The sequence below is a fragment of the Giraffa tippelskirchi genome, chromosome 7 (genome assembly GCF_054371585.1).
Source record: "Giraffa tippelskirchi isolate mGirTip1 chromosome 7, T2T-mGirTip1v1.2.pri, whole genome shotgun sequence".
Taxonomy (NCBI): Eukaryota; Metazoa; Chordata; class Mammalia; order Artiodactyla; family Giraffidae; genus Giraffa; species Giraffa tippelskirchi.
The window spans coordinates 7,152,875-7,179,154 of NC_137281.1; the positions used below are offsets into that span (position 1 = coordinate 7,152,875).

A 26,280-nucleotide genomic window follows, 5' to 3' on the forward strand; every position below is an offset into this window, starting at 1 on the left:
TGCCATTCACGTTTCCAGGGGGAGGAAAAAAAAAGAGGGGAGAATTTACCAAGCCAGAAGAGCTATCTCCACCACAAGGGGCAGAACTACTTCCGGTCTCTTCGCCGGGCGGAAGCGGCGGAGCGGAGAGGGAAAACAGCGCTCCTTTCCGGTGTAGGGGTACTGTTGAAGTATTCACCGAGGCAGGAGGGCTCGTCTGTGAGGTGAGTTCTGGGCGGTAGAAGAATAGTGTTAGTGCGATTGCCTTCCCGTGGGCCACAGTCTTGTGGTCCTGAGGGAGACTGGGACAAGATTTTGAAATCCTGACTTCCTGGCAGTCATTAATAGAGCCCTCTAGGTGCCTCAAGTTTGAAGCCGAATTGGAGGTGCCGGAAATCCCTTGAGGTAGCCAAACGTTCATCCGGTAGTTCTCCCGAGAGTATTAGTTCCCGTGCAGACGAATGGGCTGCGGATCCCAGAGCACGGAAGAGACTGGGACACCTGGGTGTCTAAGGAGTGACAGTTGAACGAGGAGCAACCACCCCCCACCCCGCCACCGCGGCCACCTTTTCGTGGCCTCAGTTTCCCAGACCGTGATGCGAAGGGCGGGGAAGGGTTGTGCAGTCGCCGCCGCTGCCTCCTTGCACCTTTTTGACAGGCCCTTCCCTCTTGGAGTTGCTGTAGGTTAACGCTTTCCTCTGTAGAGCTTTGGGGTTAGGCAGTCCTAGGTTCTCACTTTGATGGTGCTGCTGATTCGTTATGAACTCAGGTCTTGATGGATCCTTTAAAGCAGTTTTACTTTAATATTTTATTATGAAAATGTCCCACCAGTCAGGTTAGCTTCTTTCTCTTCCTCCGTTCTTGTCTCGTGGCAACAAAAATTTGGAGCAATGGACGAAAAGGTGTAGAACAACAGACAAGTTACAGCTCCATTCAGCTCAAGCAGATAATCTTTTATTAATCCAACACTCCCATAGAAGTCCTCCTCATCCTTCCTGTCAAGCCCTCTTGGCTTCCCTCTTTTACACTTCCAGTCTCCTTTTGGCTTTGCCCTGTTCAAAGTAGGTCTTGTACCCACCACCAGCCAATGAAAGGGAATAGAAATGGGCATACGCTCAAGGCTAAATGATAATTATAAGTTGTATAGCTGCAGGCTGTGTTGTTTATGTCTTAATAGGTTCCTAACTCCCTAACTGCGGGTAAGGTTACTTGGAGAAGCCCCTGAGGTCATTTCCTATCCACTGTGTGCCTAGGACACATATGCAGGAGTTGTGAAGTCTCTGTGGTTATATTTGTAGCATATATGTGAGCTGTCTTGGGTGTGTCTCAGAGTTTAGAGACGGCTTGCATCCCTTTCAGCCAGGCTTCCCCTCCTTGCTTATGTCTTAACTTCCTACCTAACACAACTTACATAAAAGTGGGATCATAATATAAAAATTCCTATGCCAGAGTTTCTGTTTATTAATATTTTTGCCATACTGGCTGGGTATTTTTTTTTAATTAAATATATAAGGCTGTCGTGACATTTCACCCCTAAATACTTTAGGATACATGTGTAAAAAGCAGAGACATTTTCACAACACTAAACTAAGTATACTTCAACTTTTTTTTTTTTTTAATAAATTTATTTATTTTAGTTGGGGGCTAATTACTTTACAATATTGTAATAGTTTTTGCCATACATTGACATGAATCAGCCATGGGTTTACATGTGTTCCCCTTCCTGGACCCCCCACCCACCTCCCTCCCCAATTTTTTTCCAAAAAAAATTTTTTTTTTATTTTAAAAAGCATACAGGCACACAAAAAATCGGGAACATTTTCTTCCATGGCCACAATACTATTATCACACTTATAAAAGCAACCCTGATAAAAATTTCACTTGTTTGAATCAGAATCAATTCAAATCTTTGTTTTGTTGTTTAAATTTCTCTCAATTTCTAACAGTCTCCCCTCCACACCATCCTGGTTTTTTTTTTTTTCTTTTTAAATATTTATTTATTTGGCTGTGATGGATTTTAGTGGTGGCATGTGGGATCAAAGCTGGCTCCTTGGCATTGCAAGCACAAAGTCTTCTCCTCACTGGACCAGCAGGGAAGTCAAGTCATTTCTATTCTTGTAGTGCTTTTGTGATGTATTGACTGGATGGATGGTTTCTTTCATTGAGTACACACCTACCCCAGCCTTATGGTTGGAAATCTTTAACTGATACTATCATGCCATCTCTGTGTGCAGCCCCCACCCCCAGGTGCCAGGCAGTGCTGTGACCCAGCCTGGAGTCCAGCCCAGGCCCCACCTCTAGGGGGCTTGAGTCTGGAGGGGGGAAATTCTGAGATGGCTGTAATGGAGGTAAAGCAGGGCATTGTCAGAACATCAGGAATGCCCCCCTCAGGCTTCCCATAGGGGGCGACTCCTGATGGGGCCTGAGAGGAGGAAGCGGATGAGATTTCCAGGAGCAGAGCCAGGCCCATAGGAGCTGCCCCATTCCACACTGAGAGTCAGCGTGGAGCCTGGGGCCACCTGCAGCCAGGCGGCACGAGGGATGGTCTTGGCCACAGACACAGATGCCCAGGTCAACCCCCGGCTGCACTGGGCACCTTCTCTCTGCCTCCGTTTCCTTGTTTGTAGCAGCCATTTGTGCTGTGGGATTCGGTGGAAAGTGAAAGTGAAAGTCGCTCAGTCCATGGAATTCTCTAGGCCAGAATACTGGAGTGGGTAGCCATTCCCTTCACCAAGGGATCTTCCCAACCCAGGGATCAAACCCAGGTCTCCCACATTGCAGGCAGATTCTTTACCGTCTGAGCCACCAGGGAAGCTCAAGAATACTGGAGTGGGTAACGTATCCCTTTTCCAGGCGATCTTCCCAACCCAGGGATCGAACCAGGGTCTCCTGCATTGCAGGCAGATTCTTAACCAACTGAGCTATCAGGGAAGCCCTGGGATTCAGTGGAGTTAAGATGTATAAAATGCTTATAACAGAGCTGGGTTTACCGAACCTCTTAGATGAATACCAGTCACTATTAATAGAAAAATCTCAGATGTTCCCTTTTGCTTTTAGGGAGCCTCCCTCTTTCCTGCTTCCGATACTTCCTATATCTGTCTGTGAATTCCTTGAATGTAATTGGCCCTTTGGGTTTCCTTAACACAGGCCTCCACCCCCTGGGACAGCCAGCAGCATCCATGTGACCCCATGCTCTTCTCTGGAGGGGGCTTGTAGCATCCTTTAGTTCTTTAGTTTTCTCATCCTTTAGTTCCCAGAGGGATCTCTGACCTCAGGAGATTCAGGATTCAAACAAATCGACTGCAGAAAAAGACCTGGGGAGATAATAAGGGAAATTTGAATACCAGCTGGATAGTAGATGATGTTAAGGAATTATTAATGCACCCATGGTATTGTGGTCATGTTTTTTAAACACTGTAGCCACAAGTCCCCAGAGGCTGTGGAGCACTTTGATACTTGTCTCATGGCCCCGAGGGACTGTATTTTTTTTTATCACTTTATTTTAAATTAATTTAAATTCAAGCACCAAAACTGGATTCAGTCCCTGGAAAACTTTCAAGTATGTCTGGCGCAACCAGGACATGTGAATGTACATTTGCTCCTGTAAATTTTATGAAATCTAAATGTAGGACAAGTTCCTCCAGTGAAAGTTGTTCTTTGAATTGAGACATTAAAAGAGTGGACTAGACTCTGGATTTTGAAGATTTCGTAGGAGAATGGGAATGGATTAGCCTTTATTCTCGGATTGTGACCTCCCCGGGAGGACTGCCAGCTGTCACATGATTAAGGGGGGTGGCTCCAGAGTCCCGGTGCCTGGGTTCAAGTCCAGCTCTGTTGCCAGGGGGGCTCCATGGGCCAGTTTTCTCCTGTGTAAGATGGGAACGTTGATAAATAATAGCTGCTCTTACTTTGGATATGTCCTCTCTGAAGTGCTAGTGACAGCAGGTGGTAGTTGTTCTGTTTTCTGATCCTGTCCTAACAGAGGAGACTATAAACCTGCCCACCCCAGTCAGCGGTTCTCACACTTCTTGGTCTCAGGATCTTAAAAATCATAAATCATCAAGGACTCCAAAAAGCTTTTGTTTGTGGAAGTTCGGTCTATCACAGTTTGCCGCATCACGGGGGTTCCCTGGTGGTCCGGTGGTTAGGGCTCCGCACTTTCACTGCTGAAGGCCCGGGTTCGATCCCTGGTCTGGAAACTAAGATCCTGCAAGCCACAAGTGCAGCCCAAGGGAGAAAAGACTTGCCATGTAAGAAATGAAAACAGACGTGAAAGGGTCTTTATTGAAATATTCATATAACAAAAAACTCATCTATTTAAAGTATACAACTCTGTGGTTTTTCATATAATCACTATTTTTGTAACCATCTCCACTGTCTGATTTCAGGACATTTTCATCACTGCAGAAAGAAATCCCATCCCCCTTAGCAGCCACTCCCCATTCCCATCCTCCCTTCTCCCAGCATGTGGCAGCCACCAGTCTCCTTTCTGCTTCTAAGGCTCTGCCCGTTCTGGACCTTTCCTATAAACGAAATCAACAGTAGGGGCTTTTGTACCTGGCTTCTTTCAGTCTGTACACCAGACATTTTTTAAAGCCAAGGTTGCACAAGCACAAGTCACACAGCCTCTGGAAAACTCCACCGAACACTCATTAGGGAATGAGAGGAACAGAGGGAGACACATATTAGTGCCATGGAGATCATCCTGTGGACCCCCTGAAAGGATCTTAGGGACCCCTGGGGTCTTGGCAGACCTTACTTTGAGAACCACTGGCCTAGGCAAATGGCTTCACTTCTGTGCCTCTGTTTGCCTCTCTCCTCAGAGGGTGGCTGAAGTTGGATGACTGATGAGATGAGGCCGCGGGGAGTTGGCTTGGGGGTCAGAGGTCAAGCAGTGTCCCCTGTGCATATTCCCATGACAGCCCAGAGAAGTAATGATCCCTTTCTAGCGGTTCCTCTATTCTCAGAGAGAAAATGTCCCAGTCCACAAAGCCAGAGAGCTTGGCTACAAGACAAGCAGCCCAGTGCCAAATACCACGGAGGGTCAAGGCAGTTGACAACTAAGAATAGAGTGGGGAATTTGTCCCTGCGGAGGTGAACTCGACCTTCATGAGTGGTGATGGGTGGGGGGCCGGGGCGGAAGCCAGGGGGCCAGGGCGGAGGAGGGGGTTGGCAGGTGAGCTGGGGAGGCAGCAGGTGCTGGACACCTGCTCCAAAGCTGAGGGGTGAGGGGAAGCCGGAGGACGGGCCGTGGGTCGAGTTAGGGTGTTTTCACCAAGGTCAACCTCGGCACGCAGCACAGTGGCCGCGGCTGGGGTGACAGGAATGTTCCACATCGCGATTGGGGCGGTAGTTAGGAGGGTGTATGCATCTGCCAAAACACATCAACTGCATCCTTACGGGTCTGTGCATCTATTCTCTGTAAATGTACCTACTGGGAAGAAGATGCCAGTAGGGGGCGTGCAAGGTCCATAAGTTCCAGGAGAGGTTTATGTTTTGAAAGAGAAAGGCAAGATTCTGAAAGCATCACAAACCAGGGAAATAAAGATGAAGTTGCTTTTTTACATTTTGGGAGCCCCTGGTGGTGCCCCCACCCCTGCCTTCTGGATCCTCCTTGCAGCCAGAGAACTGGAGAGAATATTTCCTGAACATTCCATATGCCAGACTCTGTGTATGGCCTCATTTAGTCCACACAGCCATCCAGTTAACGTCAGGTACAGTCCATGGTTCTCCGCAGCTCTTACCAAAGGGCTCTGAAAGGGAATTATCTGTCCAGAGTCACAGCGAGGAGAGGGCCAAAGCCAGGCAGAAGGTCTTATTCCATTGATCCCATCAACCCTCAGCTTGTTTGACTGATTTACTCTTGTTAAAAGGGGATTATTCTTGTAATCCCCTAGTCTTCCGCTAGCTGGTAAAGACTCTGCCTACCAATGTGGGAGATGTGGGTTCAATCCCTGGGTTGGGAAGATCCCCTGGAGGAGGGCATGGCAGCCCACTCCTGCATTCTGGCTTGGAGAATCCCATTGACAGAGGAGCCTGGTGGACTACAGTCCATGGGGTCTCAAAGAGTGGGACCCGACTGAAGCGACTGAGCATCATGCATCATCCATCCCCTAGTCAGTCCCCTCCCTTAATGGGCAACCATTATATACATGATCCTTTTGTTTGCAGATGTTTGAAATGTTTTGTGCACGTGTAGATTCTTTCTTTTTCACCCAGCGTCATGGTTTTAAGATCCACCCGTGATGCTCTGTACACACCCAGTCAGTTGCATCTCACTGCTGAGTGGTCTCCTTGGTGGGCAGTCACTGTCCATTCCGCCAGGGCGGTATATTCAGTTGCCTTCAGCTCCCCTCCAGGATAAAGAGCGTCACCGCGAACATCCTCATATGTGCTCCCTAGTGGGTGCCGTCTCTGGGGCACACACACAAGTGCAGAATCGCCTGCACTCACTTTGCGGAAGTCCCAGCAGCCCGTGTTCCCCCAGCATCACCTGCGGGGGTTCCTATCACCAACTCTTACCTGGTCTTAGCCAGCGCTCACAGTGCCGCCTGCCCGCTTGGAGACAGGAGTAAAGTGACGTCCCGTGGTGGTTTTCCTGTGAGGAGAGCTTGAGGCACCCACCTGAGTCTTTGAGCTGCTTTTGCAAATCGTCTTCTCACTCTTTGCTCGGTTTCCTATCAGGGTAGCTGGGTTTTTCTTGTTGATTTACCGGAATTCCATGTGCAGTCAGTTCTCCCTCTAACACTTGTTTTGAAAACTTGGAATTTATTCCAATGCAAGTGATGCATGAGGGAACAGTTTAAGCAACAGGCGCATTGCACCTAAGCGAATCCAGACGCGCTCAGTTGAAATGGGTGTGTAGCATCCACATAACGCTCGAGAGTCCAGAACATCTGCCAGGTACTTTAGTCTCCCACGCGTGTTCTCGCTCCACCCATCACCTCAGATGCTAGAACTTTCCATCAGATTGCACATAACCCTCCTTCCACCATCTTAGGATAACTTGCAACTTGTGCTCTTTCCAACACCACTTCCAGAAGCAAACTTCAGGTCTTTTTCAGGTTGGGGTGCCCTTTTTTGTGTGTGTGGGTAGAGGCCTTTCTTAACCATTTAATGAGTGCAAAACTCTTCCCCTGCCCCACTCCCAGCTTCCCCATCAGGTCAGATCGGGGACCATAAAGGTCCAGTCCTCTCTGCGTGGGCTCCCTCGGGTCACCACCGCCTTGCAGCTACCCCTTCCTCCCCCCTGGGATGACGCGGCACGGCAAGAACTGCACAGCGGGGGCCGTCTACACCTACCATGAGAAGAAGAAGGACACAGGTACTGCGTTTGCAAGGGGGGCAAACGGACCCCAAAGTGCCCAGGTCACTCACTTTGCCCCTCTGGTTGAGCTTGCTTTGTGTGTCTTCCTCCTGACTGTGTTAAGTGACACCCCACGTGCCTGATGGTCATAACTAGAAACATAACGGCCCACACAAGCCAACACCCTTTTCCCTGCCTCGCACACCAAGTGCTTTCCTGCTTGAATTCATCTAAGCCTCCTAAACACCCACAGAGGAAGGAATCAGTGTTGTCAGCCCGTATTCCAGACGGGGAAACTGAGGCCCAGAGAGGTGCGGGCGCTGGAGCTTGGTCCCAGAGCCAGAGGGCCCGAGGGGAGTCGGCCACGAGCCTCTTCCCCAAGCTGGCCCTCGGGCCGCCTCAGAGCCTGTCTGTCCGTCACTTACCCTCTGGGGATGAACACCTCCGGTGGGTTGTACAGCCCCCCCAACACACAGACACTGGGCACAAGCTCCCGACTGCACAAGCGCCCCCCACCGCCGCTGTGGCCTCGCTCTACCTTTCTCTCCTGGTTTGCACAGGGGCACGTCCCCTGTCTCCATCCCTCTGCCTGTGTCTATCCCCAGCGGCCTCAGGCTATGGCACCCAGAACATTCGACTGAGCCGGGATGCTGTCAAGGACTTCGACTGCTGTTGCCTCTCACTGCAGCCCTGCCATGACCCTGTCGTCACGTAAGTGGGTGGGTGGGCTGGTCGGGGGGCAAAGGGCAAGGGAACTGCTGGAGGGGCTGCACGCCCTAGACAAGCCACCTACCCTTCCGGAGCCTCAGTGTTCCCCTCTGAGACCTGGGCACAATCTTAGTATACTTCATGGGGTGTGGAAGAGAATATGTTCATAATAGAGGGTAGGGCTCCAAGAACATTGCCAGCCCATAATAACAGTTTGTGGAGTGCTTCCCGTTATCTGCCTGTTGACTGCAGAGGCTTCGCTGGTGGCTCAGATGGTAAAGCATCTGCCTGCAATGTGGGAGACCCAGGTTGGATCCCTGGGTGGGGAAGATCCCCTGGAGAAGGAAATGGCAACCCACTCCAGTACTCTTGCCTGGAAAATCCCATTGACGGAGGAGCCTGGTAGGGTACAGTCCATGGGGTCGCAAAGAGTTGGACATGACTGAGTGACTTCACTTCCCTCACTTGACTGCAGAGGTCCAGCTGATGCCACATAAGCCATGCCCCCCCGGCGAACACTTACCAGGCAGGACATTCCAAGGGCTTAGAGGTACCCTCCCAGGAGCCAGGCATAGGCCAGTCCTTTGGTTAGAATATGCAGGGTGTGGACAACCTTGGCCTCCTGAGCTAACTGTTTATGGCACAAGATTTTCCCCTACGCGTTGGAGTACATTACAAAGCCAGGAGAGTTAAAATGGCGCGGTCACCTCAGAGAGCTAAGCAGAACCCTGAGTGAGCTGCTGCCTGTAAGATGCTTAGGGGGTCCCTAGGACAGGGAGCTAATGTTTGGTGGGTGGCTGTTAACTGCTGGCCATGCTTTCTCATCCCCTCCTCTCTTTGCAGCCCTGATGGCTACCTATATGAGCGGGAAGCAATCCTAGAGTACATTTTGCACCAGAAGAAGGAAATTGCCCGGCAGATGAAGGTGAGCCCGTTGTATGGGTGAAGAAGCTGAGGCCAGGAGACGTCACAGTGCTTTCTAGAGGCCACAGAGCTCATCAGTGACAGAGGCAGGGCTTGAGCTCTGGAGGTCTGTCTCCAGCCAAGCTGTTGACCACTCTGCTGCTAAGGGACAGAGAAGCCACCGAGTCCCAAACCAGCTAAACGGAAAATGGTTCGGGTGTTCTACAGTTGGTGGACAACTTCGCCTCAGCGAAGGCAGCAGAGACACAATGTGGATGACTGTGCGGCCAATAGCCTGCACCAAACAGAGCCTCTGCCCTCAGTGTCCCCTGCGTGGGTCCCGGTTTACCCTCCTTTAAATTCAGAGAGCCACTCTGCCCCCACCTAGGGTGCCCCAAACCCACAACCCACAGGAGGGTGCCTGGCTCACTGCTCCCTGGCCCTGGCCGCCCGCAGGCCTACGAGAAGCAGCGGGGCGCCCGGCAAGAGGAGCAAAAGGAGCTGCAGCGGGCGGCGGCGCAGGACCATGTGCGGGGCTTCCTGGAGAAGGAGGCGGCCATCGTGAGCCGGCCCCTCAACCCCTTCACGCCCAAGGCCACCTCGGCAGGAAACGGCCCAGGTGAGAGAGATGAGCCTGCAGGTGGGCGGGGGGGGGGGTCCCACAGGTGCCTCCGTGGGTGCGGCATCCCAGCCCCTCCCCCTCCCTGCAGACGATGCCCAACCCGGGTCCAGTGCGGGCCCCATAGGCAAGGACAAGGACAAAGCGCTGCCCAGCTTCTGGATCCCGTCGCTGACCCCCGAGGCGAAAGCCACGAAGCTAGAGAAGCCGGTGAGCCCCCTACCCCAGCACGCGCCCCTGTGCTCTCTTTGCCAGAGAGGGCCAGGTTCACCCCCCCCACGCCCCAAACCGGGGTCCTGAAGGCCCCCTCCCCATCCTCCCACCACCCGGCTCCAGCCCCGCCTGCTGACCCTGCCTCCCTCCCCTACCCCCACCCCCCAGTCACGCATCGTGACCTGCCCCATGTCCGGGAAGCCGCTGCGCATGTCCGACCTGACGCCGGTGCGCTTCACGCCGCTGGACAGCTCCGTGGACCGCGTGGGGCTCATCACGCGCAGTGAGCGCTACGTGTGCTCCGTGACCCGCGACAGCCTGAGCAACGCCACGCCGTGCGCCGTGCTGCGGCCCTCGTGAGTCACCAAGGGGACAGCCCAGGGACCTGCGGGACGCGGCGGTCATGGATGTGGCCCTCTCTCTGGGGCGGGGCCCCTATTCTCACACCCCCACCCTCACCGCAGTGGGGCTGTGGTCACCCTGGAGTGTGTGGAGAAGCTTATTCGCAAGGACATGGTGGACCCGGTGACCGGGGAGAAGCTCACGGACCGCGACATCATCGTGCTGCAGCGGGTGAGTGGCGCCCCTTCCGCCCTCTGGCCTTCCGGTAACCCCGCCCTCCTTCCAGAGGCCCCGCCCCTTTATCTTAGCCCCGCCCCATCAAGCCAGGGGCCGGGGCCCAGCCTCACCTCCGGGGCTACGGAACCCCTATGGCACCCTCTCCTCCTACAGGGCGGCACCGGCTTTGCGGGCTCCGGAGTGAAGCTGCAGGCGGAGAAGTCCCGGCCGGTGATGCAGGCCTGATCGTGGGAAACCAAATAAACGAGGCTTGGACGCCACTGGCCGTGTAACGCCTTCATTCACCGCACCGGAGCCCAGGAGCCCGGGAATGGCGTGCGCTCCGGAATGACTGCGCTTTGAAAGCCTGGGCTAGGAATGTTTGGTGTGGTCTCACGTTAAGAGTGAATGAAGTCTGAATGGAATGCAAACGCACAGCTGTAAAAGGATAGAGTGGCCGCAAGTCGGAATGTGAGCGGCGACCACCGGAGGGCGCCACCTAAACGGGCTTAATGGAAATCCCCACGCGTTCCTTTTGAGTTAAACCAAATTTGAAGCCTGGGAGCTTCCCCGGCACGTGTCTCCCATTGCAAAGTGTAATAAGACACCCAAAGGAAATGAAGTGGTGTGTGTGTGTGTGTGTGTGAAAGTTAGGCACCCAGTGTGTGTGTGTGTGAAAGTTAGGCACCCAGTGTGTGTGTGTGTGTGTGAAAGTTAGGCACCCAGTCTAGAGAAGGCGGTGAGGAACACCCCCTCCCCCGCCACCTGAAAGCTGGAGGGTGGAGAGGAAGAGGAAACCGCAAGTGCAAAAGCCGGGAGGCAGCAGCGGTGTACTCGGTGGGTGTGAAGCGTGGGAGGAGGTCAGAGCAACCAGGCCTGGTGGACCTGCCTGGAGCTCGGACTCGACTGGGAGGGCAGGGGGGCCCTTTCAAGCTGTTTTTTATAACCATTGAGTCAGAAAAACAGACCCTGTGCAATGTGGAGAACCAGAGCTAAAAGTTGTAAAATATGGCAGAGTGTAAAAATAAAGACTGCAAGTCCTGCCTCTCAGACCAATCCCTGGGTTCTGTCCTTCCAGGTCTTCCTCTGCCAGGTCTTTCTCACAGGAGTTTTTTCAACCAAAGTGAGATTTCCATGCACATACTGCTCTGTTCATTGAACACTCTCTGCCCTTTCATTTTGGAAAACGGTCTCGTCATCTAAAGCCCAGATGAGATTCTTAAGTGTCCTTGAGTGCTGGGCAAGCTCATGTCTGATGTAGGACCAGTGGGTGCATCTGGCTGCAGGGAAAAGTGTTATCAGCAGGAGGGTGGGTCATCCTTGCTTGCACCCTGGGGAGCCCCCCAAACCCAGCATTTCATCCCTCAGGCATTTCTAGAACCTTCATGCCCTGCTCTTGGGATCCCAGTCTCCAGAAACTAGCTCAGGTGCTTCTGACACTCAAGGTGCCCTTGCCTTCTGAGCCTGTCAGTCTACAGTGTGTGTGATCCTGGCCACAATCTTGGGAGAAGAATGCTTGTACCCATTTTGCAGAATAGTTCAGTGAGGCTGAGAAAGCTTGCCCAAAGTCACACTGCTCAAGACCATAGCTGAACCCAGGTTCCCCCAGAGATCAGCCACCTCTGGATCCTCTCATTCAGACCTACCCTTTCCCCCTATCATTTTACCCTTCCTCCTTTAGACTTTACACACTGCCACCCACACACCTCTCCACTGTAGCAAGCTCCCACCCCCACCCCCAATCCCTGTCCTCTTTCCCAAGAGCCTTTAACCACCCAGTCTTTTCTCTTGGGATCCCACCCACCCAAGGACTCCAATCCTGTTTATGTGTGGTACAGGCCGCTTGCCACCCCAAATAAAGACTTAAAGGTGCAACTTGGAAATCCCAGATTTCCACAAGGAGCCTAAACCCTACTCCTTAATTCACAGGCCCTTTGAGACACCCTTTCCTGGGAGGGGTGGAGTGCAAGTCAAGGTCCTTGCTCTAAGAGATAGGTTTCCTTTAAGATTTCAAATGTAACAAGGAGAGGAAGCAAAAGTCAGACCACAGCAGAAGCTGAAGGGAGGGACGGGAAGTGGAGACAAATTTTGTCTTTTCTCAGCAGAGGTTCTCTAGATGCTGGTCTACAGTTTAGACCAAGAAATGGCCATGGGGGTGCTTATCTTGACCTCCAGCATCAGCTAGCCCACAGACTGCATTTTAGGACAACTATAATTACTGGTTGAAGTTTTTTAATGGGGAGGCTTTTCTAGAATGGGGAAAATACAGACAGAGCAAATTATTGGTGTCTAGAGGAGGGGGAAGAATTGACTGCAAGGAGGGTATAATAAGAATTTAGGGAGGCACGATGGATAGGAGAAGGCACTGGCAACCCACTCCAGTACTCTTGCCTGGGAAATCCCTTGGATGGAGGAGCCTGGTAGGCTGCAGTCCATTAGGTCGCTAAGAGTCGGACACGACTGAGCGACTTCGCTTTCCCTTTTCCCTTTCATGCATTGGAGAAGGAAATGGCAACCCACTCCAGTGTTCTTGCCTGGAGAATCCCAGGGACGGGGGAGCCTGGTGAGTTGCCGTCTATGGGGTTGCACAGAGTGGGACACGACTGAAGTGACTCAGCAGCAGCAGATGGATCTATTCTGTATCTTAATTGTGGTTGGATGACTATGATTTGTCAAAACTCATGGACCTATACATCAAAACGAGTGGACTTTATCTGGATGAAAACTTTTAAATGCAAAAGACAGGGGATATCATGAGAGCAGATTTTCATATCCCTTTAAAAATGAGCATAGCAATTCCACTTTTACGCATAGACCCAAGAAAATTGAAAACACAATGTTCATGCAGAGACTTCGATATGAATCATTCTAGCAGCACTAATCCTCTAATAACCCCAAAGTATAAACAACCCGAATGTCCATCAGCTGACGAGTGGGTAAACGAAATGGGCTGAATCCATGCAATGAAATATTAGTCAGACAGAAGAAGGAATGACCAACCTACACAGCATATTAAAAACCAGAGACACTACTTTGCCGACAAAGGTCTATCCAGTCAAAGCTATGGTTTTCCCAGTAGTCATGTATGGATGTGAAAGTTGGACCATAAAGAAAGCTGAGCACTGAAGAATTGATGCTTTTGAACTGTGATGTTGGAGAAGACTCTTGAGAGTCCCTTGGACTGCAAGGAGATCCAACCATTCCATCCTAAAGGAAATCAGTCCTGAATATTCATCGGAAGGACTGATGCTGAAGCTTCAATACTTTGGCCACCTGGTGCAAAGAGTTGACTCATTAGAAAAGACCCAGATGCTGGGAAAGATTGAAGGCAGGAGGAGAAGGGGATGACAGAGGATGAGATGGTTGGATGGCATCACCGACTCCAAGGACATGATCTTGAGCAAGCTCCGGGAGTTGGTGATGGACAGGGAAGCCTGGCGTTCTGCAGTTCATGGGGTGGCAAAGGGTGGCAAAGGTGACACGTCTGAGCAACTGAACTGAACTGAACTTCCTAAACAGAGTCTCCACCTTCTGCCACTAGGGGGCAGTATGTTATAATTAAAAGCTTTGAGCCACACTTGGAAGAAAAAAATTCCAACCCTCCCACAGATAACAATTATAAACTCTGGGTAAGACAAAACAATTACTGTCTAGGCCTTAAGTGAAAGTGAAAGTGAAGTCTCTCAGTCGTGTCTGACACTTTGCGACCCCATGGACTGTAGCCTACCAGGGTCCTCCGTAGGCCTTACCCAAAGTTAAATTACTATCATGACATATTTTACTAATGCTCCTCTTTAACATTTTCTCAGTTTTTCCTGTTAATTGTAGTCTCCAGGACGAATATACTTTCCAATTAATTTGCAATCCTTTAGATATCTGTTTGGTTACACTGGAGACAAAAGCAAGCACACTGTCCCTTTGAAGGAAGTTGTTCAGTTGCTAAATCGTGTCTAACTCTTTGCAACCCCGTGGACTGCAGCATGCCAGGCTTCCCTGTCCTTCACTATCTCCCAGAGTTTGCTCAAACTCACGTCCACTGAGTCAGTGATGCCATCCAACCGTCTCATCCTCTGTCACTTCCTTCTCCTGCCCTCAATCTTTCCCAATATCAGGGTCTTCTCTAATGAGTAGGCTCTTCGCATCAGGTAACCAAAGTATTGGAGCTTCAGCTTCAGCATCAGTTCTTCCAGTGAATATTCAGGACTGATTTCCTTTAGGATGGACTGGTTTGATCTCCTTGCAATCCAAGGGGCTCTCAAGAGGCTTCTCCAGCACCGCAATTCAAAAGCATCAATTCTTCAGCTCTCAGCCTTCTTTATATTCTAACTCTCCATACATGACTACCAGAAAAAACATAGCTTTGATTATATGAACCTTTGTCGGCAAAGTGATGTCTTTGATTTTTAATATGCTATCTAGGTTTGTCATAGTTTTTTTTCCAAAGTGCAAGCATCTTTTAATTTCATGGCTACAGTCAATATCCACAGTGATTTTGGAGCCCAAGAAAATTGAAGGCTGTAAGGTAATCTTAACTGGGGAATAATTTCTTTAAAGAGGGTTTTCACCACTTCAGAGGCTTTTTCTGTCTGGGTGGGATATGCCTGCACTCATCCTGAAAAAAAAGTGTCCACAAGCACTAGCTGGTATCTGAAATGTCCCACAGCTTAAGGCATTTGAGTAAAGCCTATGTGTGTTGATCTTCAGTGGACAGGTTGACTTTGTGTCAACTCTGTATCAACTCGCTCCCTTTTCTTCCTGTGTGATAGATATTCTCTTGGGTTTCTATTACCATTAAGTGACAACTGTCTTTTTCTCACCCTGATGTAATACACAAATGCTCGCACCTAGATAATTTCATAATTCTTCCTTGCTTCACCACAGAATAGCTACAGAGCCATTCAAAGACCCACGTAAAACCATACATAGCATCTGAGCATCTCTAACCATTGAAAGATGCCTTTTGGCCTTGGCATCCAACAAGTGGGCTGCATTCTGGGATAAGGCCTTCAGTGATTTTAGGAACCAAGTAAAACCTTTCTCTTCTCCCCGGGCATGTCCCAGTTTGGGACAGGGATAGACAGGTGTTTGTGTGTGTGTCTATCAGCATGTGTGTCTGTATATGTGTATCTATGTCTGTGTTCCTTTCCTCCATTTGACATCAGTTTGTAAATAAAGAAATGGTACCAAAGCAAGACGAAATTAAAGACCCCAGACAACAAGCAAAGCTCTGAATAAATCCTCAAGTTTGGCCTCGAGGTTTTACTTATCACAAGAACCATCAACTCAACCCCTATGCAATGTGACTCCTTGGGGAGCTGCTGTATCCAGACCGATGACCCGGGAGACTGCAGACAATGGAATTAACACAGCAAAGGTAAGAGTACAGGGGGCACAGAATCCCAGATGACCTCTCCCCGACCCTCTCGTGGAGACCCTAACAGGTACTGTGGCCACACATTGTTACCCATTAACTATTATCTGCCCCTCAGTCATGGGTTCATAGCTGTAATCAGATCATCTACCCAAAATGTGCCCCAGAGGGTTTTCTTTACGGATAGTCAGAACATTCCTCAATTTTCAAAGACAGAAGTACGAGAAAAATAAAACATACATGGCACACACAAACACCTGCATCCAAGAAAACAAACGAACTGCTTCACAATTTAGGGAAAAGTCCAGCAATCATTGCCCCTCTCCAACAGGGTACCCCACTTCAATACAAAACAAATTGGCTTATTCTGGAGAAAAAAAAGCCCCAACTGGAGAAAAAAGTTTCCTCTGGAAATGACTTACCCTACTGTATGGAACCCAGCGGCTCCCACATATCAATTTCTTACTCCAATTGCCAAGCTATGGGGCAGCTGGTGCTGCTTTGGGGAATTCTGAAGGGAAGAGCCTCAGGACAAGTGGTCCTGGAGCTGCTAGGAGCTGCTAGGGCTTTACCCCCAAATTCCCTAACAGGGGCGGGTTGGCCAGGAGCAAGGAGGCTCCCAGTTGGCTTTACCAAAATTGGTACTGCTCCCCCCACAACAGGCCAATAAATCCAAAGATGAGTTGTCAGGGCAAAGAATAGTGACTTTATTCACAAAGTCAGCAGACCAAGAAAGTGGTAGACTAGTGTCTCAAAGAACCATTTTCTCCAAGTTAGGATTCAGGCTTCTTTTATACTAAAAGGGGAGAGAGCAAGTCCTGGTTCTGGGTCAGAGCCTGGAGGAGAGGTATTCATTTCTTCCTTCCCACAATCATTCACAGGTGAGCCTAGTCAGGAGGTTTCCTGTGAGTTAAACACGTATTTTGGCTTAATGCTTAGTATCTGGGAAGCTATGACAACCCTAGCCAGCATATTAAAAAGCAGAGACATCCCTTTGCTCACAAAAGTCCGTCTAGTCAAAGCTATGGTTTTTCCAGTTGTCATGTATGGATGTGAGAGTGAGCCATAAAGAAGGTTGAGCACTGAAGAATTGATGCTTTCAAAATGTGGTGCTGGAGAAGACTCTTGAGAGTCCCTTGGACTGCAAAGAGATTAAACTAGTCGGTCCTAAAGGAAATGAATCTTAAATATTCATTGGAAGGACTGATGCTGAAACTCCAATACTTCGGCCACTGATGCAAAGAGCCGACTCATTAGAAAAGATGCTGGGAAAGATTGAGGGCAGGAGAAGGAGGCGACAGAGGATGAGATGGTTGGATGGCATCATCAACTCAATAGACATGAGTTTCAGCAAGTTCCAGGAATTGGTGATGGACAGGGAAGCCTGGCATGCTGTAGTCCATGGGGTGGCAAAGAGTCGGGACACGACTGAGTGACCAAACAACAACCTGGGAGGCAGGGTTCCCTGAGATGGATCATTATGTATAATTTAAGGAACAACCTCAAACCCTGCCCAACCCCTAGAGCCCCCTCTTCAAATGCCTAGTCCCCTCCTTCAGCCCACAGCGGTCCCCCAATTCCCAACACGTTCCTCTCCCAGTCACAGCCCCCGAGGCCTCCGTCCCCGCTTCAGAGAGACACACAGGTGAGGCCCCGACACTGGATTTTATTGCCTCCCTGGCAGAGAAGAGACATCCTTTGGGCAGGTGCTAGGGGAGAGTTCAGGGCACCTGGCGGTGTGTTTCTCCGCTGTGTGGGGCGAGGCTCAGATTTGGAGCTGGGGGGGTGAGTGGAGGCCTTTGGAGGCTGAGCTTGATGTCGAGGCAGCCTTGGTCTGGGCTGGGAGACTGCCAGTGAGAAAGGGGTGGTGCCTCATCTCTCATCATTTGGGCCTGTGAGCCCCTTTGGGGAGCTGGGAGGGGCTGCAGTGTCTCAGGGAGAGAAGTTGACCCGGTGGTGAGTCTGTGGAGCACCCAGGGGCAGGGAGACGCCGAGGTCGGTGTCCGCCTCCTGCAGGGCTGGACAGGTGGGGGCCTGGGCACAGGGGCGCCCCAGGTCAGCCCGCGGGGTGACAAGGCGGCAGTGGGCCCACAGGGGCTCAGAGCTCGTCGTGGTGCCGTGTCAGGTCCTCGCCGTAGTTGGTGGCCTGGCTGCCCACGAACATGTTCCAGTTGCCCAGGATCTCAGCCTTGCTCAGACGCCCGTCCTGAGGGGGTCAGAGGTCAGGCAACGGGCAATGGACCTCATCTGGGAGGCTCCTCCCTAAAACTGAGGATGGCCTCCAGATCTCCATCACCCTCTCTCTGAGTCCCTGTCCCCCCCTCTTCTCCCTCCCCATCTCAAACTCTCTGTCCCTCTTCCTTTCTGCAAACAAGAACCCCAAAGCCCCAGGCCCGCGTCTTGGTCATTTCTGCGCATCCCACAGCGCCCGCCCGCCAGCCGGCCCCCGGCCGCGCACCTTGTCCGTGTCGCTCTCGTGCAGTAAGTGGTTGGCCTCCACCAGGGGCTGGTCCTGGGCGGGGGGCAGCACCCAGTGGCCCACCTCACTCCCGTCCAGCTTCCCGTCCTTGTTCAGATCCCGGAAGTCCCGGAACTGCTCCCGCTCGGTCTGCACCCAGGCCGGCTCCTCCTCCCCGGGCTCCGCCGTGTACAAATCAGCTGGGATGGGGAGTCGGGGCGAGAGGGTGACGTCAGGTTCCCGGGACCTCCCAGCCTGGTTCTGACATTTCCAGATCCAGGGCCTTTCACTGCCCTTTGCCTCCATTTCCTCTTCTGTTTAAATCCGATTAGGAGCAAACCTGATTTACAGGTGATCCCTTATGCATGCATGCTAAGTTGCTGCAGTCGTATCCGACTCTTTGCGACCCCATGGACTGTAGCCCACCAGGCTTCTCTGTCCATGGGGTTCTCTAGGCAAGAACACTAGAGTGGGTTGCCATTTCCTTCTCCAGGTGATCCCTATGCTACACGTGACACTGACTTCACTGATGGATTGGTCATTTGATTGATTAAATCATCCATCTATTTGGTTGATACACCTGAGACACAAGAGTGTGCAGTGCCTGGCACATAGTAGGTGCTCATAGGAAGGAGGAATTAGTGAAAATTTTTATAGGCGATCTTCTGAAGCTACACTTTGAACAGCTCACCATACACAGAACATCCCTTAAGATTCTAGGACCCCCTCATTTGTGGCAATCATTTGTAAATGTTCGCAAAACACGTCACCCCAAGGGCCCACAGATAGATCTGGAAGACATTACGAACAGGCAAGTCTTTTTTTATACCAGACACAAAGCCACCATAATTAGGACAGAATGCCTTCTTCTCCTTGGGGGCTGAATCAGGGAGCTGTCTTAGAGACGTCATCAAAGATGGAGCAGGTGGGGAAAAAAATAATGGAGCAGGTGCCGGGCACACAATTACCCAGTTAACCCTCAGGCTTCTCTTTTTTCCTGCCACATCTCACAGCTTGCAGGATCTTAGTTCCCCAACCATGACCTAAACCTGTGGCTATGCCAGTGAAAGCACACAGTCCTAACCACTGTACCCCTAGAGAAGTCCCAGTCATCATTTCTTATGGGAAATGATGATGATAGTAACTGGAAGTTACATGGGGTTCTTTTTTTTTTTTTAATGGTGGTAAAAAGCACACAACATAAGATTCACCATTAGGACACATAGCACGTTCTCAGTGTGCAGTAGCCCCCTCCCTCTAGTTCCAGAACATTTTCATTTCCCCAAAAGACACCTGTACCCATTCAGCAGTTACTCACTATTCCTCCCTCCCTCCGGCCCCCTGGCAACCGATTATCTGATTTCTATTGCTATGGATGGGAGAAGGCAATGGCATCCCACTCCAGTACTCTTGCCTGGGAAACCCCATGGACGGAGGAGCCTGGTAGGCTGCAGCCCATGGGGTCGCGAAGAGTCGGATACGACTGAGCAACTTCACTTTCACTTTTCACTTTCATGCACTGGAGGAGGAAATGGCAACCCACTCCAGTGTTCTTGCCTGGAGAATCCCAGGGACGGAGGAGCCTGGTGGGCTGCCGTCTATGGGGTCGCACAGAGTCGGACACGACTGAAGCGACTTAGCATCAGCAGCAGCAGCATTGCTATGGATTTTCCTACTCTAGACATTTTAAATAAATGGGATCATGTACTATGTGGCGTTTTATATCTGCTTCTTTTACTTGGCCTGATGTTCTCGAGGTTGATCCATATTGTTATATGGGTGGGTGCTTCATTCTATTTTACAGCTGAACAATATTCCATGGTCTGGCTGGATCCCCTCCTGTTTACCCATTCATCCACGGATGGGCCTTTGGATTGACTATATACATAGCTCCTACATGGTAGGTGCTCTATTATCTCCATTTACAAGATGAGGAAGCTGAGGCACACAGTAGGTTCTTGATACATGCTTTTCTGGTCTGGTACACAGAAGGAAGTCAAATGTTTCCTGGGCCTGGCACACAGAGGGTGTTTGATCAAGATTTGCTGGAGGGCTTCCCTGGTGGCTCAGTGGCAAAGCATCCGATTGCCAATGCAGGAGTCACAGGTCTGATCCCCGATGTAGGAAGATCCCATATGCCCCAAGGAAACTAAGCCTGTGCACCCCAACTACTGAGCCTGAGCTCTAGAGACCTTGTGCCGCAGCTACTGAAGCCCCCACACCCTACAGCCTGTGCTCGATAACAAGAGAAGCCACCGCAATAAGAAGCTTGCACACCACGACTAGAGAGTAGCCCCCACGCTCTCTGCTACTAGAGAAAAGTCTACACAGCCACGAAGTCCCAGCACAGCCAAAAATAAATAGATAAGTACATAATTAAAAAAAAAATTTGCCTGAACCCAGCAAGTATACATTATCAGTAAATGTCCCCCAGGCCTGACCCACAGCTGATGCTCAGGGAGTGTTTGGGTGAATGGATTCAGGCAGCCCCCACTTCAGAGGGTCTTTGCTCTAATGGCTGATATGTATCAGCTGCTACCCATGGCTGTGGAGAGGACAGGCATCCTCAGGGGGAGAATCAGGTCCCACTCACCGATGTACTCCTCCACTTGCACGTAGCCATCTTTGTTCCTGTCCAGATCCTCCAGGGTTTCCTGGGGAGAAAGAGGCATCGGGGCTGAGAAAATGCAGAAACAAAGGGAAACAGTCAAACAGGACAAAATAATAGTAGTTTGGTCAGTAAGTTCCTCTTCAAGAGCTGTAATATTCTGAGCCATAGAGACTTCCTGGTGGTCGAAGGGCTAAGACTTTGCACTCTCAATGCAGGCTTTGATCCCTGGTTGGGGAACTAGATCCTGCATGCTACAACCAAGAGTTTGCATGAGGGTTTCCCTGGTGGCTTAGTGGTAAAGAATCTGTCTGTCTGGAGCCTGGGAGCTGAAACTACTGAGCCCAAGCGCCCCAACTACTGAAGCCCACACACCCATGCTCCACAACAAGACACCACAATGAGAAGCCTGCTCACCACAACTAGAGAGTAGGCCCTGCTCACTGCAACTAGAGAAAAGTCTACATAGCAATGAAGACCCAGCACAGCCAAATACAGAAATAATAAATTAATTAAAAAAAGAGTTTGCACGCCACAACTAAGACCCAGCACAGCCTAACACATAAACATAAATACTAAAAAATATTCTGAGCAATATCCTTTGAGATGTTTAATGTAATAAAGATACTGAAATCCCCACCAGGTGGAACAGGTGGAAGAAGTTAACTACCCCTAGCATGGGCAGGGGGACAGGGGAAATGTCTGGACTTTCCATTCAACTTTGCTTTGAACCTAAAATGGCTCTAGAAATTAAAGTATAGTGGAAAAAAAGAAAAGGGAGAAAAGAAAAAAATCCTGTCTGTCTAGAATACTGATAGAGTTGGCAAAAAAAAAAAAATCATACTGTAATAGAAGATGAGGGGCAAGCATAAATGGCCTCAGAGCGGACACTCCATGTCTAAATTTTCCTGGGATTCAGCCTGGATGGGGGCTCCTCTCAGGCACTTGTTGGGGGGTGATTTTCTGAAGGTAGTCTGGGTGCTTGGATCCCAAATGTGAGCAGGGACACTTCCCTGGTGGCCCAGTGGCCAAGATTCCATGCACCCAATGCAGGGGACATGGCTTCAATCTCTGGTCGGGGAATGGGATCCCACATGCCGCAACCAAGAGTTCACAGGACACAACTAAAGATCCCACATGCCGCAACAAAGACTCAGTGCAGCCAAATAAATAAATAAATATTTAAGAAAGAAAAGAAAGGGAGAGGCCAGATTAGGAGAGATTAGACACTAGGAGCTGGAGGGTGGGCACTGGGGCCCCCAAGGTAAGTGCTGGGAGGCAAGTCTTGGCATCAGAAGCCTAGGTCCCAGGAAGGGAGATAGGAAGCCGGGTTCCTCAGGCCCCACTCACAGCAATCACAATGTCCCGCATGTGAGGGAACTCCTCAGGGTGCAAGAAGGCTGTCAGCTCCTCCCGAGTGGCCATTGAGTCCCCATCCTGGTCAGCCACCCGGAAACGCCGCTCGTCCCGAGCCAGCATCTTCTTGTAGGTCTCCGCATCCTCCACGTCGTGAAATTCTTCGCCTGGGGAAGGAGGGGTCTTGGTGGGCTGGGCTTTAAGATAGAGGGATCTAACTCAGGGGAGTCACAGCAGGAAGACCTCCACTGATTAATAATAATGAACGGTAGCTACCTTGTAGTGACAGCTGATGATGTGCTAAGCTTTTTATCTACAAAACTGCAATTCATTCTCACAAGAAGCGAGTACAGTGAGTTATTTTGTTTGTCCTCACTTTATGAAGAAAACTGACTCTCAGAGAGAGGAAATCACTTGGCCAAGGTCATGCAGTCAGGAAGGAGGGACTTTGAGTTGACATCGGCCCTCTGGGGCCTGAAGTCACATTCTGGTGCAGTTTACTGACTCAGCGTGCTGGGAACAGAGGAAGGGAAGAGCATTTTCAGCAGAGGAAACAACAGTATGTGCAGAGTGCAGAGGTTTGTAGAGCATGAAAGTTCACGGGAACTGCAGAAGATCCATTTAGCTTGGACAGAAAACATAGAAAATCGAAAGTGGAAGGCTGGCTGAGGTGGGGCTGAGGTTGGGTGAGCCTGAGGACCCTGGGGAGCCATGGGAGCCTGTGAGCAAAGAAAGGTCAGGGTCAGCTCTGAGTGTGGAACGATCCCCCTGAGGGTATGTGAAGAACAGTCTGGAGGGGGAGGCTGGGGTGAGGGTTCAGGTGCCAGAGGATAAGAGCCATGGTGGGGCAGAACGCTGGGGCCTGGCGATGGAGAGATGGGTATCCAGAGGAAGAGGCAGAGGAAATGGCTTTGGGGTTCTCAAAGGATGAGAAATCAGAGGTCAAAGGTCAGGCTGATAGGGCTCAGGCGGTTAGATGTCCCTGGTCAAGAAACTGAGGCCCCCAATGGATGTCAGAATGAGAAACCAGAGATCAGGGATTGGGGGTAGGCCCTGGTCAACGGTGAGACGTCAAAGGTTAGGGATCTGGTTAACGTGGCTTGAGGTTCTCGGGATGAAGGTGTCACAAAGGTCCAGGTCACGGTGTGTGGGGGGACCAGGGGTCGGTTCTCGCTGCGTACCCGGCTCATAGTGGCCGTAGGTGGCGTTGCGCAGCTCCTCCCAACCCACACGCCCGTCGCGGTCTGTGTCGTACGTGTTCCAGGCCGCGCTCACTGAGTCCCGTATGTGCCGCTGCTGCGTGTGTGCGATCCACGAGCGGAGCTCGGCCAGCGACACCCAGCCATCCCCGTCCCCGGCGCGGTCCATGCGGTCCACGATGCGCCTGTGAGCCGGAGCGGGCGCACATCAGTCTCCGGCCCCGCCCACCCCGGGTCCCGCCTTCTTCTAGACACTCGAGACACAACCCCATATAGGACTGAAAATGCTGTCCTTGCGGGCAAATCGTGGGGAGGAGTTTGTCAATCCCAGGACCACTCCCACCTTAGGGCTCCGCCCTCTCAATCCAGGCTCCGTTCCCAGAGGCGATAACCTGTTTTCCGAGATGCAGCGGGCCTGTGGCTGACGCTGCGCTCTACAACTCGCCGGCTTGGGGGAAGGACCTATGACAATCCAGGGTCCCACCCTCCACTTTGGCCCCACCTCTCAACCCTGCGCGTGTTCCATCTCTCGCTTGAAAGAGCTGGGACGGGGCAGAGAGCAGGGAATCACACTGCGCGCATCGCCCGCAGATTCCCTGTCCCAAGGCTCACTCTGAACTCCGAATGCCACGGAAACATGCGGTCCGGACCGCCTCCCCCGTCTCAGGCCCCGCCCCCTCCCCTGGTTCCGCCAATCTCCTGGCCCGCTATCCCCGCCCTCTGCTCCGCCCCCTCCCTGGCCGCGTGCGTCTATCTCAGGCCGATATCCCTGCAGTCCCGAGGTATGCTGCGACTCTCCCCTTACGCCTGTTTTTTCCTGGCCGTTATCAGGCTTTGCCCTATGACTATCACCCCCAACACGGCGGGATCGGCCTTCACCCACTCCTCTCCGAGCCCCAGCCTGATCCTGCACACCTCCGTGTCGCATGTCAAGCCCCTTTAGGCCACCACCTCATGCCCCTTCTCTCAGGCCACCCCTGTCGGTTCCCAGGTCCCATTCCTCTCCCCTGGTAACGCCCCGTCATTGGTCTGTGTCCTCGCCCGACCGCGAACGGAGCCCTCCTTCCTGTCACCATCCCAAAGCCCTTCGACCCAGTCCCCAGAATCCAATTTGAGATGGCCCTGCCCAGGTCACTGACCCGTCCCTCCAGCGTTATGTTGTCTCTGCTCTGACTAGTCGCGGTCGCGGTCCGGCTACCCTGAGGTTCGAGCTGTGGTTAAGAGCTTAGACTCTAGACCCAGACATTAAGGTTCAAATCCTGCTGCCTCTTCTTGCTGGCTGTGTGACTGTGGGCAGGTCATATAACCTCTCTGTGCCTTAGTTTCCCCCTCGGTAAAATGGGAATAAATAACCCCAACATCACATTGTGCATGTTGGGATTAAATGTGTTAAGCCTGGGAAGCCCTTTGAATAGTGCTGGGCATTGTAGTAAGCGCGACCACAAATGCCTTAGCCTACTTCATCCAACTCCATCCATGCACAAGATTCCAGCCAGCATAGCTGACCATCACGGCTATCTCCACCCTGAGTCGGGATACCCTCGTCTCTTATCTCCCACCTGGAAGACTGCAGTCCCTGCCTCAACGGGCTCTCTGCTTCTTGCTCCCTATAGTCTGTTCCCTGAATGGCAACCAGAGGGATCCTGTTAAAACCTAAGTCGGCTCACCTCCTCCTTCAGAGCCATTCCATAGCTCTCATCTCTCCAAAGGCCCTGCACAACCTGATCCCTCTCTTCTCTCTGCCACTACCTCCTACTTGCTCCCTCTGCTCACTGGGCTCCAGTCACATAGACCTCTCTGTTTTTCAGATACACCAGGCACATCATTCCCCCTCCTGCCTCGGGGCCTTTGCGCTTACAGTTCCCTCTGCCTGGAATGCTATTCCTCCATATACCCACGTGGCTCAAATATCACCTTCTCACTGAGGTCTCCCCTAACCTCCCTCTTTAAAATTACAATCCTCCTCCCCCTCCATCTCTCTCCTACCCCAGACGAGCTTGGCTTTCCTCCGGGGTGAGTTGGTCGAATTCCTTGGCCACTTCTCGTCCCAGAAAAGCCTCATGATCATATTGGAAGTTCCCGTGAGCATCATCATGAGGGGCTTCGCTCAGGGGGGCCGCGTGGTGCACCCTCCCCTGGCCATGAGGGCCGGCGTCAGGAGATGGCTTCCCCTGGGCTCCACGCCTGAGCAGCAACAGCAGCAGCAGAAGTGAGGGTGGCCACATCATCAGTCCCTGAGGAGTGGAGGCTAGGAGTCAGGGTCACAGAGAGCAGGACAGAGAGGGGATGGGAGGATGGGGATGGGGCAAGGGGAACCTAGGACAGGACAGAGAGCTGGTAGCTGGCTGCAAAGTTTGGGCCTCAAGAAAGGACAGGAAGGGGGAAAGGAAGGCGGGATTCTCAAAGGTTAACCAGCTGTGGGGACCGAATCCTCCCAGGAAGTCCCAGAGGAGTACCAGAGCTCCAAGAGGGTAGGATTCAAGCGGGAGACGTGGCGCACTTCCCACGCATAGTTCAGGGCAGGGTCGTGGCCAGAGAGAAATCTTGCAGGTTCGCGGGCATCGCTTTCAGCCTGGTTCCCAATCCTCCACCCAAGCGGACCCAACCGTCCTCCCTGGACAGGCCACCCGCCCCCGCCTCCCTTTACCGGATCAGATAGCTTCACTTCGCTCTCTACGTTCCACCCTGCGTTCTCCAAAAAGATGCCCAATTTGGCCGCTCTCCAGCTAGGCCCCGCCCCTTAGCCAATGAGCGCTCTTGAGAGCCTCATGAGGCGGGGCCAATGAGAGCAGGGCGGGCCAAGGGCGCCCCTCGCCACGTCCACAAAGGAAAGCGCGGCCCCGCGAGGCTCGGCCCCGCTCCTTCCCAATGAAGGCGAAGTGGGCAACTCCGGGTTGACACAGTCAGGGGAACTACGACTCCCGGCAGGCGTCGGGGCGCCCTGCGCCACCACCTCCAGTTGCTCTAGCTTCAAAGCCTCACGGGAGATGTATTTTTATCTC

General features: G+C 51.7%; 2 protein-coding genes across 8 annotated transcripts; one reads left to right on the forward strand and one right to left on the reverse strand.

Moving 5' to 3' along the window:
* Positions 1 to 161: 161 nt before the first annotated feature.
* On the forward strand, positions 162 to 11,342 carry NOSIP (nitric oxide synthase interacting protein). Of its 4 annotated transcripts, none has more exons than XM_081515064.1 (9): positions 162 to 203; positions 7,131 to 7,303; positions 7,891 to 7,996; positions 8,837 to 8,918; positions 9,353 to 9,536; positions 9,607 to 9,725; positions 9,897 to 10,084; positions 10,193 to 10,301; positions 10,461 to 11,342. In XM_081515064.1, the coding sequence occupies exons 2-9, from the start codon at positions 7,234 to 7,236 to the stop codon at positions 10,530 to 10,532; spliced, it is 930 nt and encodes a 309-aa protein (XP_081371190.1). In that variant the 5' UTR covers positions 162 to 203; positions 7,131 to 7,233; the 3' UTR covers positions 10,533 to 11,342. The 4 variants fall into 4 exon arrangements, with proteins under 4 accessions (XP_081371190.1, XP_081371192.1, XP_081371191.1 ...); XM_081515066.1 differs by having other exon boundaries at positions 9,930 to 10,084; XM_081515065.1 differs by having other exon boundaries at positions 9,353 to 9,515.
* Positions 11,343 to 17,303: 5,961 nt separating this feature from the next.
* Positions 17,304 to 25,974, reverse strand: RCN3 (reticulocalbin 3). Of its 4 annotated transcripts, none has more exons than XM_081515086.1 (7): positions 25,926 to 25,974; positions 25,265 to 25,512; positions 23,261 to 23,463; positions 22,074 to 22,240; positions 20,709 to 20,769; positions 18,116 to 18,315; positions 17,304 to 17,863 (listed from the first exon to the last, which is right to left on the reverse strand). In XM_081515086.1, exons 2-7 carry the CDS (start codon positions 25,504 to 25,506, stop codon positions 17,756 to 17,758), a joined length of 981 nt encoding a protein of 326 aa, XP_081371212.1. In that variant the 5' UTR covers positions 25,507 to 25,512; positions 25,926 to 25,974; the 3' UTR covers positions 17,304 to 17,755. The 4 variants fall into 4 exon arrangements, with proteins under 4 accessions (XP_081371212.1, XP_081371210.1, XP_081371211.1 ...); XM_081515084.1 differs by having other exon boundaries at positions 22,074 to 22,246; XM_081515085.1 differs by having other exon boundaries at positions 22,074 to 22,246; positions 25,735 to 25,974.
* Between the last annotated feature and the right edge of the window lie 306 nt (positions 25,975 to 26,280).